The following is a 15,614-nucleotide window of genomic DNA, read 5'->3' as shown; positions in this document are numbered from 1 at the left end:
CTTTCCTCAATTTCCTCTGACAAAATCAAATTGTAAAATATTAGAATAGTCTGATAGATATTTTCTACTGTGAATGTCTTACTCTTACATGCATGCATGCAAGGGTATGCAGCGGTAGGCTCAGGGTTGGGTTTCCGTGGGAATTCCCGAGGAGGGTGTTCACTATTTTGCAGGGGTAGGGTCAGGGTTGGGTTTCCCGTGGCGCAGTGTCGAATCCATTGGATTTATATCCAACAGACCGTCTTACGTGGGAATTCCCGAGGAGGGTGTTCACTATTTTGCAGGGGTAGGGTCAGGGTTGGGTTTCCCGTGGCGCAGTGTCGAATCCATTGGATTTATATCCAACAGACCGTCTTACGTGGGAATTCCCGAGGAGGGTGTTCACTATTTTGCAGGGGTAGGGTCAGGGTTGGGTTTCCCGTGGCGCAATGTCGAATCCATTGGATTTATATCCAACATACCGTCTTACGTGGGAATTCCCGAGGAGGGTGTTCACTATTTTGCAGGGGTAGGGTCAGGGTTGGGTTTCCCGTGGCGCAGTGTCGAATCCATTGGATTTATATCCAACAGACCGTCTTACGTGGGAATTCCCGAGGAGGGTGTTCACTATTTTACAGGGGTAGGGTCAGGGTTGGGTTTCCCGTGGCGCAGTGTCGAATCCATTGGATTTATATCCAACAGACCGTCTTACGTGGGAATTCCCGAGGAGGGTGTTCACTATTTTGCAGGGGTAGGGTCAGGGTTGGGTTTCCCGTGGCGCAGTGTCGAATCCATTGGATTTATATCCAACAGACCGTCTTACGTGGGAATTCCCGAGGAGGGTGTTCACTATTTTGCAGGGGTAGGGTCAGGGTTGGGTTTCCCGTGGCGCAGTGTCGAATCCATTGGATTTATATCCAACAGACCGTCTTACGTGGGAATTCCCGAGGAGGGTGTTCACTATTTTGCAGGGGTAGGGTCAGGGTTGGGTTTCCCGTGGCGCAGTGTCGAATCCATTGGATTTATATCCAACAGACCGTCTTACGTGGGAATTCCCGAGGAGGGTGTTCACTATTTTGCAGGGGTAGGGTCAGGGTTGGGTTTCCCGTGGCGCAGTGTCGAATCCATTGAATTTGTATCCAACTACCATTACATAAGCCGTATTTGAGAATACAAAATAGTAATCAACTAATTAACTATTACATAGATCTGATATCCATTCAACAAAATACATCATCAAAATACAAATAAATCACCCCCTTGCCTCACCAGTCATAGAAGCAGCACTTGACTGTGCCTCACCAGTCAATCACTCAATCAACTAATTCAAAAGCACCGCTCATAGAAGCAGCACTTGACTCAGGAGCATCACTTGCCTCACCGGTCCCATACCATTCCCAAAAATAGTTGTTCACCTCTCCAGGGGTGGGGTTGTTCTGAACGACAACGATGGTTCGCCGATTCCAGTCTCTATCAATCGCATTCACTGTCATCTTCTTCAAGGATTGAGGGTGAATGGAGTCTGGTACCGAAACATTCATCATCGCTATGTGATGTTGGGCTCCAAAGTACTGTCGGAGGATCCGAAGAGGCAAGTAAAAGGAACTGTTCTGGAAACCCATTATCCGAACGCACTTCTGGCCAGAAGTCTCAAGGACTGCAGAGGAAATGGGAGCCCATGGGAGAGTCCACTCAATGTCCTTACTTTCGCGACCCTTAAGCCATATAGCCCAACTGTCGTGATCATCGAATGAAACAAACACCTCCCGAGTATTAAAACTCCTCGTCCAGGCTCGTCTTGGCAAAGGTGGTGGAGCCAAAATTCGTAATCTCTCCACTAGCCAAACCTAAATAAAAAAAAGTTAGAAACAATAATTATCCATAACCAAGTACATCATTCAAGCATTTTTAATAAACCATCCAATACTTACATAAAGAATGACGGAACTTCCCAAGAAGTCAGATCCAGTAGATAGGCGAGCACTATCTAGGCTATCAAAAAGTTCCGCTAAGACAGTAGGAGCTAGATTTGCACCTTGGCGAACTTGATCAACCAAGTCTACAAAATATAATGGAATCAAGTCTGATGACTCTGATCGGCCCGGAAAGAGAAACATTAGATAAGCACACAATGCTAATGCATTTTCACGGCAACGACGATACTCCATATCCAGTTCTCTACTTGGTGAAAAGACTTGTACTAGCTTATGCATGAAGATACTACTTGCCTGACGGTAGTGACGTAGGGACTTCTGTGGCACGCCAATCAGACGGCTCAATGCCTTATCATAGCCTTCCTTAAAGGAAGGCTTGAATATGGGACCATCTGGAGAAATGCAGAGCATCATGCAAATATCTTCATGAGTCGGACAAAGCTCTTGCATTCCAAAATGAAACACATGCGAATCTGGATCCCAACAACTAATTGCGGCACGAAGTAAACCCCAATCGACACAGATAGTGGCAATATTGCGTAAGGTGCATAAGCCCACCGTGCCAAGATTAACTCCTTCCACTTGATGCAACCCATTGATCCATGCCAGTAAACCATTGTTGGATACTTCAGCCATTCCGCTCGCCATCACTCATAAAGGCCCCACGTAGGCTCGTTATGTAGTCTCGTACTATTATCGAATGGCAAATGATAAACAATATCTTATTAGCTCAAACAGGTGCATAATATTCGAGCTTGATGAAGTGGATAGTAAACGCATAACATAAGAGAAATCCAATCACATACAAACCATATTGAGGTAAAGAACCACACAGCTCTAGCACATATTCACACACACACACATATAAACTCACACACTCACACACACATATATACTAACATACACTCACACACTCACACACACATACACACACCATGTTACTCACACACTCACACGCATATACACACGCCATGTCACTAACACACTCACACGCAGATGCATACACCATGTCACTACTCATGGAATGAATGTCCCCTTAACCACACTCCGACAATTTGCATCAACTTCTTCACTATCTTTATATCAACAGACTACAACAATTATAACCCTTCAAAATGACACTATGGAAGCAGATAAAGCTTGTGAAATTATCAAACAAAATTGTGCTGATACTATTCTAGAGGGCCAAGAAACAATGAATTGGTATTAGGATTAGGGTTAAAGCTAACCCCTTCAGAACATTTCCTCCTACTGTCTGATTCTTACATTAGAGGCTACATAAACAACATGAACTGTGATAAAAGAATCAGAAAAGGGACCTAAATCTCAAGTCACATAACAATAGCTACATTTAAATCAATGTGTCAGCACAAATTTTCCTTATTGGCATTCCAATTCAAATACACTTTCCTCTTCAACACTCCCAAAGTATGACACAAGAACAGCCATAAAGAAAACCAAGTTATATTAGCCTTTTCTCTAATCACAAGCACCCTTTACACATTAGCCATAAAAATCAGGAGGTAAAATTAACAACATATGAAGAATAAATCCCTTGTAAATACCCCATAATATAACAGTATTTCTTAAGCTAAGATAACACACGTATCAGTAATTCATGATCCACTTTGCACAAAAAATTGGGATGCAACCTCAGGTTGAAGATGAAATGTTCAAACTAACTTTAAATTATCCTCACAAATGATAGGTGCTGATTTAATGAATTAATGTGCAAGTAGAGTGTATAGATGGGATAAAATGGATTTGCTTGAATCTGTGAACATAAAGTATTGCAGATAGTTAAACCATTCAGAAAAAAAAACCCAGTTTAACTCGGATCCATAGACTTAGGAACTTAGGATCAAATTATGGAAATGATTTTTGGGGCAAAAAAAATATTTTTAGGCCACCCATCTAATGGACGGTTTCGACTATCCTCTGGTGCGGGCCATGCCGTGATTATCAAAAATACAAAAAATAAAAAATCATGGATTATCAAAATTCAAAAGAATCAAAACTCCAAAGTTCCAAACCGTGATGATAATCCACGGTTTGGATTATCCTGTGGTGCGGGCCATGCCGTGAGGAGTGCCCTCATCAAAAATCAAAACCATAATCAAAAATTCAAAATCAAAAACATAATTGTGCATTTCACATAAACTGTGTGAGAATGGTTTCTCACAGAAACCATCCACACAGAAACCCTCTCAAACCCTTCCGTTTTTTTTAGTATTTATAAAAAAAATAGAAAAAATAATATACATACCCTTACTCCCTTCTTCTTCTTCTTCTTCTTCTTCTTGCCGGCGGGAATCGCGGCGAGGAGGGGCGGCGGCGAGAGAGGAATGGGGGAGAGGGGCGGCTGTGAGGAGGAGGAGAAGAGGGATTTTAGATTTTTAGGTTTTCTGATTTTTTCGTTTTTTACGGTTTTTTTTTAAGCTTTTATAGGTTATAAAGTGAAATTACCAAAATAACCCCACTAAAAAAAAACCCTTACTGTTAAAATAGGCTATATAAGTAATTTCACATCAAAAGTTGGGATTCGCGATTCCCATCACTAAAAGACCGGATTTGATCTTATGGGAATCGCGATTTCCAATTATGTGATTCCCGAATCCAAATGAATAAAAATCGCGGATTTTATTTCCATAAAATGCGTTTTTACTATTCCCGAATCGCGATTCCGGTGTAAACAGAATCGCGATTCCCAAATTACGATTCGCGATTCCGATAGTATGGATTCGGGATTCCCCAGAATCGGGGAATCGAATCGAATTGCGATTCCGATTCGCGATTCGGGGAATCGCGAATCCCCAACTCCGGGTGCGAATCCGGCTTCCTTGCATTTAATTACAAAAGAAAAGAATTTCACCCTTTACTCCATGGATGATGACAGAGAAAGCTTACTTATCGATACACCTCACAGATGAGCCCTCTGACTAGGAAAAACAAGCATCAGGTGTCTAGCTACCTTGATCCTCAGTTACAATTTTGTCCTCTTTTAAGTGTCAGCATTATTTGCTGTTGGGACCCTAAAATTAAGTTATTTGCACATAATTTCATAAATTTTTATATACTGATACGCGAATAGACCAAGACAAATAATGGAGCCCACATATTTAGGTATGCATGTATCCAAGCCCCATTCTCCCAGTTTCTTAAACTCTCTTAGCAAATGAGACTTGGTCAAGGGATTCACCACGTTATCTGCTAAAACTATATTAGTAATAATGGCTACATCTCCTTTATAAATGACCTCACATATCATATGATTCTTTTGAAGAACGTGCTTTGAATTATAATGTGATCTCGGCTTCTTACCTGGTGCAATGATCTATTGTTGTCATAATACAAATGTATCCATCCACAGCATATAAGAAATTACAGATAGGCAAAAGGCACCTAGAAATTACATGTCAGCTAAAAACTTTGTGGACAGTGAATTGTAAAACACTAGTAAGTCTCTCTCTCTCTAGTTTCTTCGTTTTTCCCTCTCCTAACCCTAAGACCTAGCTTTGTAAAACACTAGTAAGACCTAAGACACTCTTATGGACAGTCCAATTCAAAAAAGGATCAGACCGACAAGGGATCCAAACAGACTGTGACCCTGATATAGGTGTATCCGATCCGAACTGGACACCTCTATGATTTACTTACTCATGAAACTAGGGCTGCAACAGGGTCGGGTTGGGTCGGGTTTTTCAAAACCCTAGCCCAATCCTGTATTCCATTATCTCGGAAAACCTCAACCCATTGCCCGCCCTACAGGGCTCAGTGCTGGCCCTGGCCCGCTTTGATTGGCCCTGATTGGGCAGGGCCGGCTTGCCGGCCCTAATTGACCTTAGTGCAAATACCTTTTAAGAGTGCCAAAAATATAGCAACCACTTATCATATAGAACAAAATGATCAATAAACAGAAAAAGGGAACAAAATAAGACAATATGAATTCAACAACATGACGGGCAACAGAGACAATTAATAATAATAATCTAAAGAAACATCAATCCAAGATAATAGAAAACATTAGCAAAAGAAACATGCACAGATGGTTCAATTCTATAATAGAAAACTTAGGGGGTCGGGCCGGGTCAGGTACCCGAGGCATTAACCCAGAACCCGACCCGACCTAAGTCAGGGTCTAAAAAAATGAACCCTGACCTGCCCTCAGGGTTGGAAAATCCAGCCCTGACCCTGTTCGGGCTCGGGGCGGGTCAGGGCTGACAGGGCCAAACTTGCACCCCTACATGAAACCACTACAAGGGGACATTCACAGTTAAACGAGGGGCCCTTTACCATCACCACTTTTATGAATAGTTGTTCGAGACTGTTTAATCAACAGTCAGTTATGTTTCTTTGAGTGAGTAGTGTTATTATTAAAAAAAAGGAGTGTGGATATCATTTTTCCCTTGGATTAATTGAGAAGGAAATAGATACGAAGACTCGCTTGTGTCAGGATTCTCACAAAACATTCCGCATAATTAGAGGCTGTTATGAACATCCCTGACATGGGTATGTCTGTGAAACGACCAATTACTCCAAAAGCTTCCAACGGTTGGATTGTTTGAGGGGGCATGTTAGAATATAGAAGATCCAACGGTTGGATTGGGTTAAGATCTCACCGTTGGATCATCTTGGAGGTAGATTGGGTAAGTTGGCTAAATAATGCAACTAGAATAAGATCATTGATTTGATTGTGTGGTAGATTAAGGTACGTAGGTAGGCTTGATTAGGCATTTAGATTAGATTTTGTTTATCTCTTTCCATTCCTATCATAATCTCTTTCTATGTTTATCTTCATAAATCTTCTTGTCTCTATGTTTATCCTCCTGAGTGTTGACACTTATTCGGCTTGATTGTATTGTATTCAAGATTTAGTGAAAAAAAAAAAGAAGATTGTCCATGTTGCTTCCACGTGGAGGGGGAAGATTGTTGGGGAGAGGGTGCCCAATCCCCTATAAGCCCATCCACACCCACTAACATTTCCAGTGTGGGATCTTTTTCTTTCACGTGGAACCCCTCCACTTCCACGTCGAAGCAATGTGGACAATCTCGCCCTTCCAAGCAGTAGGAACGTGGGAACCACGAGATCTTCCTTGAGGGATTTTTCCATTCCAAGAGCTTAAGCTGCTGGAAAAGGCGTTATTTAATCTTTTAAACTTTAACAATGTCTTCCTAGTAAGGTAGATGCATGGATAAAGTTGTTGATCATGATAAAAAAATAAAAATAAAATAAAAAAAACCCTAGAGCCATAACTATCTATGCCGTGGAAAAGTGCAATAAAGCTCAAAAGCATCTAAGAACCCAAGTCACTAAAAGCCAATTTGCTACTGAAATCCAACTGTGATGCCAAATTAACGGCCACCCATTTTTACTTCCTGAAAAAACCCTTTCCTCTTCTCCAAGATTCAAAACTAAGTCCTTGCATGTTTTGGAATATATACTCAGCATTATGTCAGTAGCTAAAGGTGTTGAGCTATTCATTTCTGCCCTTGACTTCAATTGCTTTCCTTCTACAGCACACTTACAAGCCTACAAATCAACAGTTTTTTTTTTTTTTGTTTTTCGAAAATATCTAACATGATCTAAATTGAAGCCCACCAATGTAGTAAAATGCATTAGAAAATGAAAACACTTGGGATCCTCTCAAAGGCGCCTCAAAACATTGGTTTCATGTAAGGAACCCACTAGTGACGATGGAGAATCAGTTGACGACAAGCCTAAACATGTTCTATGCGTTTGAAAGAAGAAAGATCATCCGATTCTCTTTTTATCTCAAAATGATGATGTGTAGAACAGAGGCAGTGATAGGGACTGCATGAAGAGGAATAGGTGTGATTGCTCTCTAAACCATTTATCAATTCTCACTTTCAACCCCTAATGAAGAATTTGCTAGACCATTTCTCTCCAGTGTTTCAAAACACGGATACTAGCCAAAAAGTGACCAAAGCAAATCCCAGTTGTCTCAGTGTAACATGATTGAGTACTAGGTTAATGCAGCTGAGTGATAGGTTTGATGGGTTTATAACTTTTTTTTTTTTTTAAATTGACAAATATATTTATACCAGCAAAAGTACAATCGGACAAGTAGTCCCACCAGATTTACATAGTATGAATTGCCCAGGAGTATTATCCCTGGCCGAAAAAACTCATTACCCCTTACATTACCCAGTAGCCTCAATTGAATTGAATCCAGCAAAAAGTGTAATATTTATGGGGTCCACCAAGTCAAGATCGTGACCTGCCACGTCACACCGATTTCTCCACCACAATCCAGCTGACAAATACGATTTTTCAAAATCCCGCTCAAAGTCCGAGAACTATTGTGTGCACATAACTCACGAGTATCAAAAGGAGTTTTGATTTTATAGGGCAAAACCCGGACTCAAACAAGAATGCGGCCAATGTAAGAGGGAGTTGACTCAGGAGAGTTGATGACAAAGCGGAGTTTTGAAAACTATGCTTCCCTCGTTTTGGAAGCCAAGCAATGGTTGGCAAATGAGTTTACTAGAACCAGATGCTTGGGAACTTGGAGTGCATGGCTCTTGGGTACCCCCCAAAAGAGGAGAGAAAAGGGAAGTAATATATTCTTCCCCGGGCCAACCCCCTCTAGTGTATTTACAAGTACTACTTTTACACTAAAAGGGGGTGGCCCGGGGAAAGAAGGAGGCGAATATATCATTTTCCCATGACACTTGTCTCTAACAAGAAAAATCATCTACCAGGAAGTGATTCACCTTTTTTGTAGACACCTGTGGATTGCACTCAGTTTCAGATACATTAGTGACTGAGGACAGCTATAGACCAAGTAATGTCTTTGGCTTGACACACACAACACAACAATTATATCTAGAGATGCCGACCTGATAATATGGATGCCCCCATTCAATTCCATAACCACATTACAACTGAGGTGGATCCCATAATATTGCATCTCTCTTTCATACCCATAGAAGGGTTGGGTTGGAAATGATGTAAGTGAGCATTCAATTACAAAAGAGAAGTATTTTACCACCCTTTACTTGTAGGCTCTGTTCACTTGTTTTTCCAGGGAAGGAAAAGAAAAAGTTTCCCGGGAATCTGACGTGGCATTAGGAAAAGAAATCCAGGGAAACTGTGTAGGAAAAGGTTTCCCGCGCCTATTCACGTGTGCAGAAACTGTGTGTAGGAAAAGGTTTCCCGAGAAACTGCTTGCCCACCTTTTTTCACTAGTTTTCCCAGGAAAGCAAATCCGACCAAAATAGTGGGATTTGGTTTCCCACACTTGTGAGAAAAGAGACATTTCCACATCATTTTTGACAATTTCCATGTCATTATTTGACATTTTCCACCTAGGCTTGTTACTTTCCCGGGAACGCAAGTGAACAAAGCCCTATGGATGATGACAGAGAAAGCTTATAGATACAGCTCCCAGATGAGCCCCCTGACTTGGAAAAACAAGCATCATGCGTTTAGATACCCTGTTCCTCTATTACAATTTTGTCCTTAAGTATCAGTATTATCAACTGTTTGTTTAGGGTCTCTTTGGAACCAAAAATGTAAGTTATTTTCACGGTGCCCGACCATCAAGCACCGTGAAAGCGGTACCACCCTTAATATTTGATCCAACAGCAGATAAAGGTTTTCCAGCTGATAACAGGAGAAATCATCAGAAAGGTTTGTGTACGTCCTCCAAAAATCTTTCAGTTCACCGGAGAAACATAAATACAGCCATGGCGTTATCGGTTCTGTTAGGAACCACGCCATTTACGGGCATTTTCTTTGAATATAGGAAATTCCATGCTCCTCATACCTGCCACAGGCAATAAGGAAATAAGTAAATGAAGAGTCCTCGTACCAGAAAATGAATTAAGTAAAGACGTCGGGGGTTATCGGGTGGCGTCGGAACAGGTGCTGGGTTGTGTACAAGCGGCTCTTGGCCGACTATTTCTGACTCCAATATTTAAAAAAAAATCTCTCCGTAATTTATGATTTTTTAATACAACGATAAATTTCTAAAATTTTCTCGAGATTTAGAAAAATAAATCATCGAGACATCTTCATATTTTAATTTTACAAAAGAAATCGTCGGGAATTCAAGATAATTATTGTTGTCCTAGCTTTGTTCTTAAATTTTATATATTTTAAATATTTTATTTTTACAGATGCTTCAAACATAAATACGAAAATAACATAAAATTTTAAAATATCTCAAGATACACCTTTCCTGAGAAATTCCCGACATAAATACTTGTGACTATGTCATTGACCAATCACAGCAAGTGTATGATCAGGTGCCACCTGATTTTACCTCTAAGAGACTAAATAATTGCACACTGGGTGTATTTGCTCCCATATTTTTCGCAAGTGTGTAGAGCAAAATTCTTAAACTTTCACTGCTCCCACAGTGATCTTTTCAGCTCATCCATAGGATAAGACCCATGGTTTAAAATATCAGTTAAGAGTAATGCATGGGCAGTATGTGGATATTTAACATTTTAGGTACTATTAAACATAACGATGACATGCTTAGTTTCACAATTCCAAAATAAAATTGAACAGGGAAATATGAAAAAATATGTGATCGAAATTGTAAAGTTTCACACATCAACACTTCTCAAACAATTCCAAAAAAAAAAAGGAAAAAGGAAATATGAGCTAAAATGTAAATTGGTAAAGAGAGATTGCATGGAAGGCAAGATAAAGTTATCGAAAAAGTACCAAATCAAACCAATGAATGCTAGAGATCTAGCATAGAACCCAAATTATCAACACTAAAACAAAAATGGAATCCATAGGGAAAAAAATTATAAAATTGAAAATTGCAAAATGAGACCACCATCAGCATCAAGAAATCAACTAAAAAGGGAATATAAACATTTTCCACCACTAAACCGGCATTTGAAGGTCTTTACATCAACATCATATTTCAATGGACAGACCTGTCATACCTTGGTCTCGATGGTTGAGAGAGAAAGGGAAATTGGATAATGGTGAGAGAGATAGAAAAGGTGTGGTGGTTTCGGTGAGAAATACGTGTTTTTTTTCCTACCAAAGTGTGTATATGTGCGCGAGTGTGTGTGTGTGTGTGAGAGAGAGAGAGAGAGAGAGAGAGAGAGAGATGTATTTCTAAGTGTAAAGACTCGTTTGCTAATATGTTGTTGCAAGTTGCAACCAATACTTTAAACTATAGAATGGGCCACAAATAAAAGGGGAAAATAGGCAGGTAGGGGTCAGAACAAAACCGGTTTCAATTGGTGCAAGCAAGTGCCAGTGAGATATGAATTGCGAATTGAGATAGGACCCCATATGCATTGGCATGGATCCCACCGCTTGCACCAACTGAAACCAGAACTTTGTCTTTTTCCCGAATTGGAACCAGTTAGTTGCACACCACTGAAGCAGTCCTCATTGGTAGAGTGGGTGTACATATATTAATTCCTTAAGGGCAAACTTACTCTGCTTTGGAGAACCACATTTGCTGAAAGGAACCAAGAGATGCCAAAATACTCCCTCCTATCCACACACTGCACAAGCATTCATGTATCAAAGGCATCAATTGTAACCAATTATACTAGGAGAATAATGAAAAAAATAAAGAAAACAAGCTGCCATTTACTCTAACCCAAGGAAGAGCATGAGTTATATATATATATATATATATATATATATATATATATATATATATATATATATGAGAATAGGTTCCTGAGGTTAACCTCATATAAGCTTATATGAGGTGGCGCTCACAAAACATAAGGCGCCCATTTTGTTTGGATGATCCAAACCATTCATTTGCAAGGCCCCATCATAGATAGGGTGTGTACCAAAAATCAGCTCCATTGGATCATCCTAACCCCTCCAAAAGTGGAGGCAAAAATGGGCAGATTTGTGGGCAAAAAGTGTGTATCCATTTTGCCCTCCACTTTTGAATGGATTAGGATGATCCAATGGAGCTAATTTTTTGTACACACCCTGTCTATCTTTCAAATGAATGCTTTGGATCATCCTAACAATGTGGGCCCCTTATGTTTTGTGAGCGCCACCTCATATAAGCTATATGAGGTTAACCTCAGGAACCCTTCTCTCTCTCTCTCTCTCTCTCTCTCTCTCTCTCTCTCTCTCTCTATATATATATATATATATATATATATATATGTATAAAAGAACGTACAATTAACTAAAAATGGAATTATATACAATTTCATGATTGCTGAAACAGTTAATATATCTTATCAAAGGTCCTGGACTGGGCCTGTTAGACCAGGATCTACCGCCACCCTGGTGTTAGCCACCCAATGGGGGCAGCCCTCAGTGAGATGAATGCCCCCAATACATAAAAACCAATGGCCATCATGTCTAAAATAATGTATTAGCCCCATGTTTTGTTTAGCTGAACTGTCCACTTGATAGGCTCTATGTTGGATTGATTTGGGGATAACATACTAAGAGAAACTTCTCCGCCAGGTCTGATTCATTTGGAAGTTAACAGAAAGGCAAGAGAGACATGATGATTCAATTTCTTGTGAGATGTTTGAAGACATCAAGGTCAATTTAGTTGGGGCGGAGAAGACTGATAGTTTTAAATGGCTGGAGTTGAAAACATAAATAGGGAGGCTGTTTGAGTTACCCTTTGAAGAATTTCAACCAGGAATTCTTTGCAAAGTAGATAGGAAAAAACGCTTTATGATCATATAAAATTAAAATTTCTGGACTCTAACAAATAGAATATGAGTTTGACTTTGGAGGAAAGTAGAGAAGTTAAATGAAGGCAAGCACATCCATGACATAAGTTTGTATTCTCAATGGATCATCTGTTGCTGCCTTGGTAAGTCTAGACGGTTAAGGCATTAGGATCCTTTTATCCATTATACCTTTTCCATGATAGATGCAGAGGCCCTTAATATGGTTTTCTCTAGAGTTGCATCAGGCCCAAAAAAGCATTAAGGTCAGTAAATTTTTCTGTTTTTTTTTGGTAGGTGAGCTGGGATTGAACCCACAACCTCGTGGACTATGTAACACAAAGCACCTTTCAACAAAGATACAAACTTGAGCCCTAATGTCAATAACTTGATGACCCCAATCTCACGTCCAATTCATCAATAACGTTTAACCCTATGTCGCATCAGTACGTGTACGAGTGTCGGAATCCGACACGGGTAGTGTCGGATTCGACAAACCTTAAAAAGAAAGATTTGTGGATTCACCAAAATATTTTAATTAATTCTGAAATTTTAATTATAATAAATAATATATTAAAATTTTTAGTTGAAACGTGTCCAACACGAATTCTTCGCTCATTCAGAAGAACCCATGTAACATAGGTTTAACCACTTGTGGTGACTCGATTCAAGAACTTGTGTTATTCAGGGGCATTCTAATGTTGCTTCAGTTGGAGTCAATTTTGAATGTTGGCAACAGCAGCAGTGCAGCAGGGGTGTGTAGAGAGAAGCTAACAAAAGTAATTCCCTTTGTGGAGGGCCTAGGATGCAAGATTGAGACTCTATCCATCTTATATTTGAGTTTGCAATTGGGTACTGGTATACTACAAAAAAAAAACCTTATCGTACTCTGTGGTCACAAGAGAGAGAAAAAAAAGTGGGCTCAGAAAAGCAATATTTATCATTAGGCAGCAGAACGGCACTTATTTGTACCATTTTTAAACAGTAATAAATATTTTATTGAAAACAGAAAAGAGATTGCAGAAGTAACATGGGATAGAGATTGCATCAACAAATACAGATTCCCTGGAGACACCCCTTCACTAGCAGATAAGCCATCGCATTATAAATACAAGGGTTGTAGAATACGGAATGGAGCTGCGAACTACAAGCAGCAATATCTGGGATCTCATAGATAATGCTGGTGAATCACTAAGGGTCCGAAGCTTCACCCTTGATCCAAGATATTTAACTAGACGAGTCACCCTCTACCACCATCAAACATACCCCAAGTGGGGCAGAATCTTGAAGGGGGTAGTCGACTAGCCGTAATATTGCACAGAGAAGGGACAGGATCGAAATGAAGCCACTAAAAAGTATAGGAAAGATTGAGAAGAGAGAATGCAACAGAGCAAATATGGATATGACAAGAAAGAGGAGAAGGGCGGGGATGAGATGTTAATAAAAGGAGATGAGTTAGCGTTTAGAAGAAAGATGGACTTTTAGGGTTCATTTGATTGTAACGTGTAGTTTAATAGGGGACAAGGGCGTTGCATGCATAAGTGGAGTTTTTTGAGATAGTAGAGGTGAAGGTATGCTAGCTTTTCGGGTCTAATTACACTCATATGAAGCAAAAGCATTTGCTCAATTGGAAAGGCTTAAAAATCTTCACTATAGACTTGAAAGAAAAATTCTATAGACTGAAGGGGATTCTACAAATTTAATACAAACGTCGAGACCGATGGAGATTAGCTTGCCTCCTTAACAAGAACAATAACATTGCAAGTGACGTAGATGCTTTATTTTATCACACCCACTGTAAAGTCGATGAGACAGCAGGTAGCTTTGCTTGATGAATATTTAGAAAACCATTTGTGTGCGTGAAATGGACAACCATTTGTATGTTAAGCATGCTTTTCCTTTAGTGTGGGTTCTTTTCTCTGGTATTCTTGCATTTATTGGAATTCCCTGTTATTCTTTTACTCTTTATTTTCCTTAAAAGAGGTAATGATTTTTATTTTTTTTTAAATTGAAAGAGGTAATGATGATGTTTAGTGCATTCATAAAAGAACCACTGATGTATCAGTTATTCATAAGATTGGGAAATAATTTGGAAAGGAGAAAATTCCAGGAGAATCTAGCTCAAGAGAATAATGCAGAAGAGTTTAAAAGATCAAATCAGACCTGAATCGTCTTTCAGTTGCATTTCCACTTGCCAGTACTTTAACTCGTGCAGCTTGAGGAGACTCCTGTGAAGCCAAGAATGATATGTATCAGAAAGATATATATATATATATATATATATATATATATATATGAAAATTCTGCAAAATTTAAAAGAGAGAATGCTGGTCTCCTAGATATGTTAAAAAACCTTTTTGGTTCAGTTCCCTATACAGTAAAACTTACGAATATACTTCCATGCAGTTTATTAGTCAGCATATAATGAACATACAATTTCATGATTTTTAACAGCCACCTGGTAGCAGAATTTGTCGTATTCATTTAATTCATCTGAGGGTGGCTATTCTAAATTTCCTAGATAACTCCCCATTTTTCCACTTTATTTCAATTTATCACCAATTTCAAATACATCTTTCTAATATTGTTTCTCTCTACCCCCGGCTCTGAAATTTGCACCTCTATTTAAACTTCTCTCATCTTCTGTTACAATTCCTAGAAGCTTTCAACAGCCAAAGACGAAACTTAAAACTAAAAGCCCCTAATCTCTATGCAGAAGGGGTCAAGGGGGTGTACATTTACTAATAACAAAAGGGTGATGATATATTCGCACCCCCTGTAGGATGATTTGTACCCCTTTTAACGTGATTTGACTTCAAAAGGTGTTAAAAATCTGCCACAATTCATGTTATAAGGGGTGCGAATCGCCCTACAAGGGGGTGCGAATTTATCATCTCCCTAACAAATGCTACTAATAAAAAAGGGGCTGTGGCCTATGGGCTTGCCAACTTACTATTGCTATTGTTATTTCTATTTAATCTGGGAGTGAAGGTGGAAAGACCCATGAAGCTTTATTGCGTCGACAAAACTGCGATTATTATA

At 39.6% G+C, this 15,614-nt stretch overlaps 1 protein-coding gene across 3 annotated transcripts in view; it reads right to left on the bottom strand.

Annotated features, from left to right (window-relative positions):
- Nucleotides 1–9,339: 9,339 nt before the first annotated feature.
- The window catches only part of ARP4 (actin-related protein 4), a 43,061-nt gene continuing 36,786 nt past the window's right edge, over nucleotides 9,340–15,614 (bottom strand). For all 3 annotated transcript variants that reach the window (XM_077367157.1, XM_077367156.1, XM_077367158.1), the window contains 3 exons: nucleotides 14,736–14,800; nucleotides 11,349–11,417; nucleotides 9,340–9,703 (listed from right to left, as the gene is read on the bottom strand). In XM_077367157.1, coding sequence (XP_077223272.1) covers nucleotides 9,658–9,703; nucleotides 11,349–11,417; nucleotides 14,736–14,800 — 180 coding nt within the window. In that variant the 3' untranslated portion in view covers nucleotides 9,340–9,657. The remainder of the gene's footprint in view (nucleotides 9,704–11,348; nucleotides 11,418–14,735; nucleotides 14,801–15,614) is intronic.

Source organism: Tasmannia lanceolata, unplaced genomic scaffold (assembly GCF_043159265.1).
Source record: "Tasmannia lanceolata isolate RefF3 unplaced genomic scaffold, GAP_Taslan_0.1 ptg000024l, whole genome shotgun sequence".
In the NCBI taxonomy this organism is placed as follows: Eukaryota; Viridiplantae; Streptophyta; class Magnoliopsida; order Canellales; family Winteraceae; genus Tasmannia; species Tasmannia lanceolata.
The sequence above is the reverse complement of the archived record's forward strand: the minus strand, read 5'-3'. Positions and strand labels throughout refer to the sequence as shown.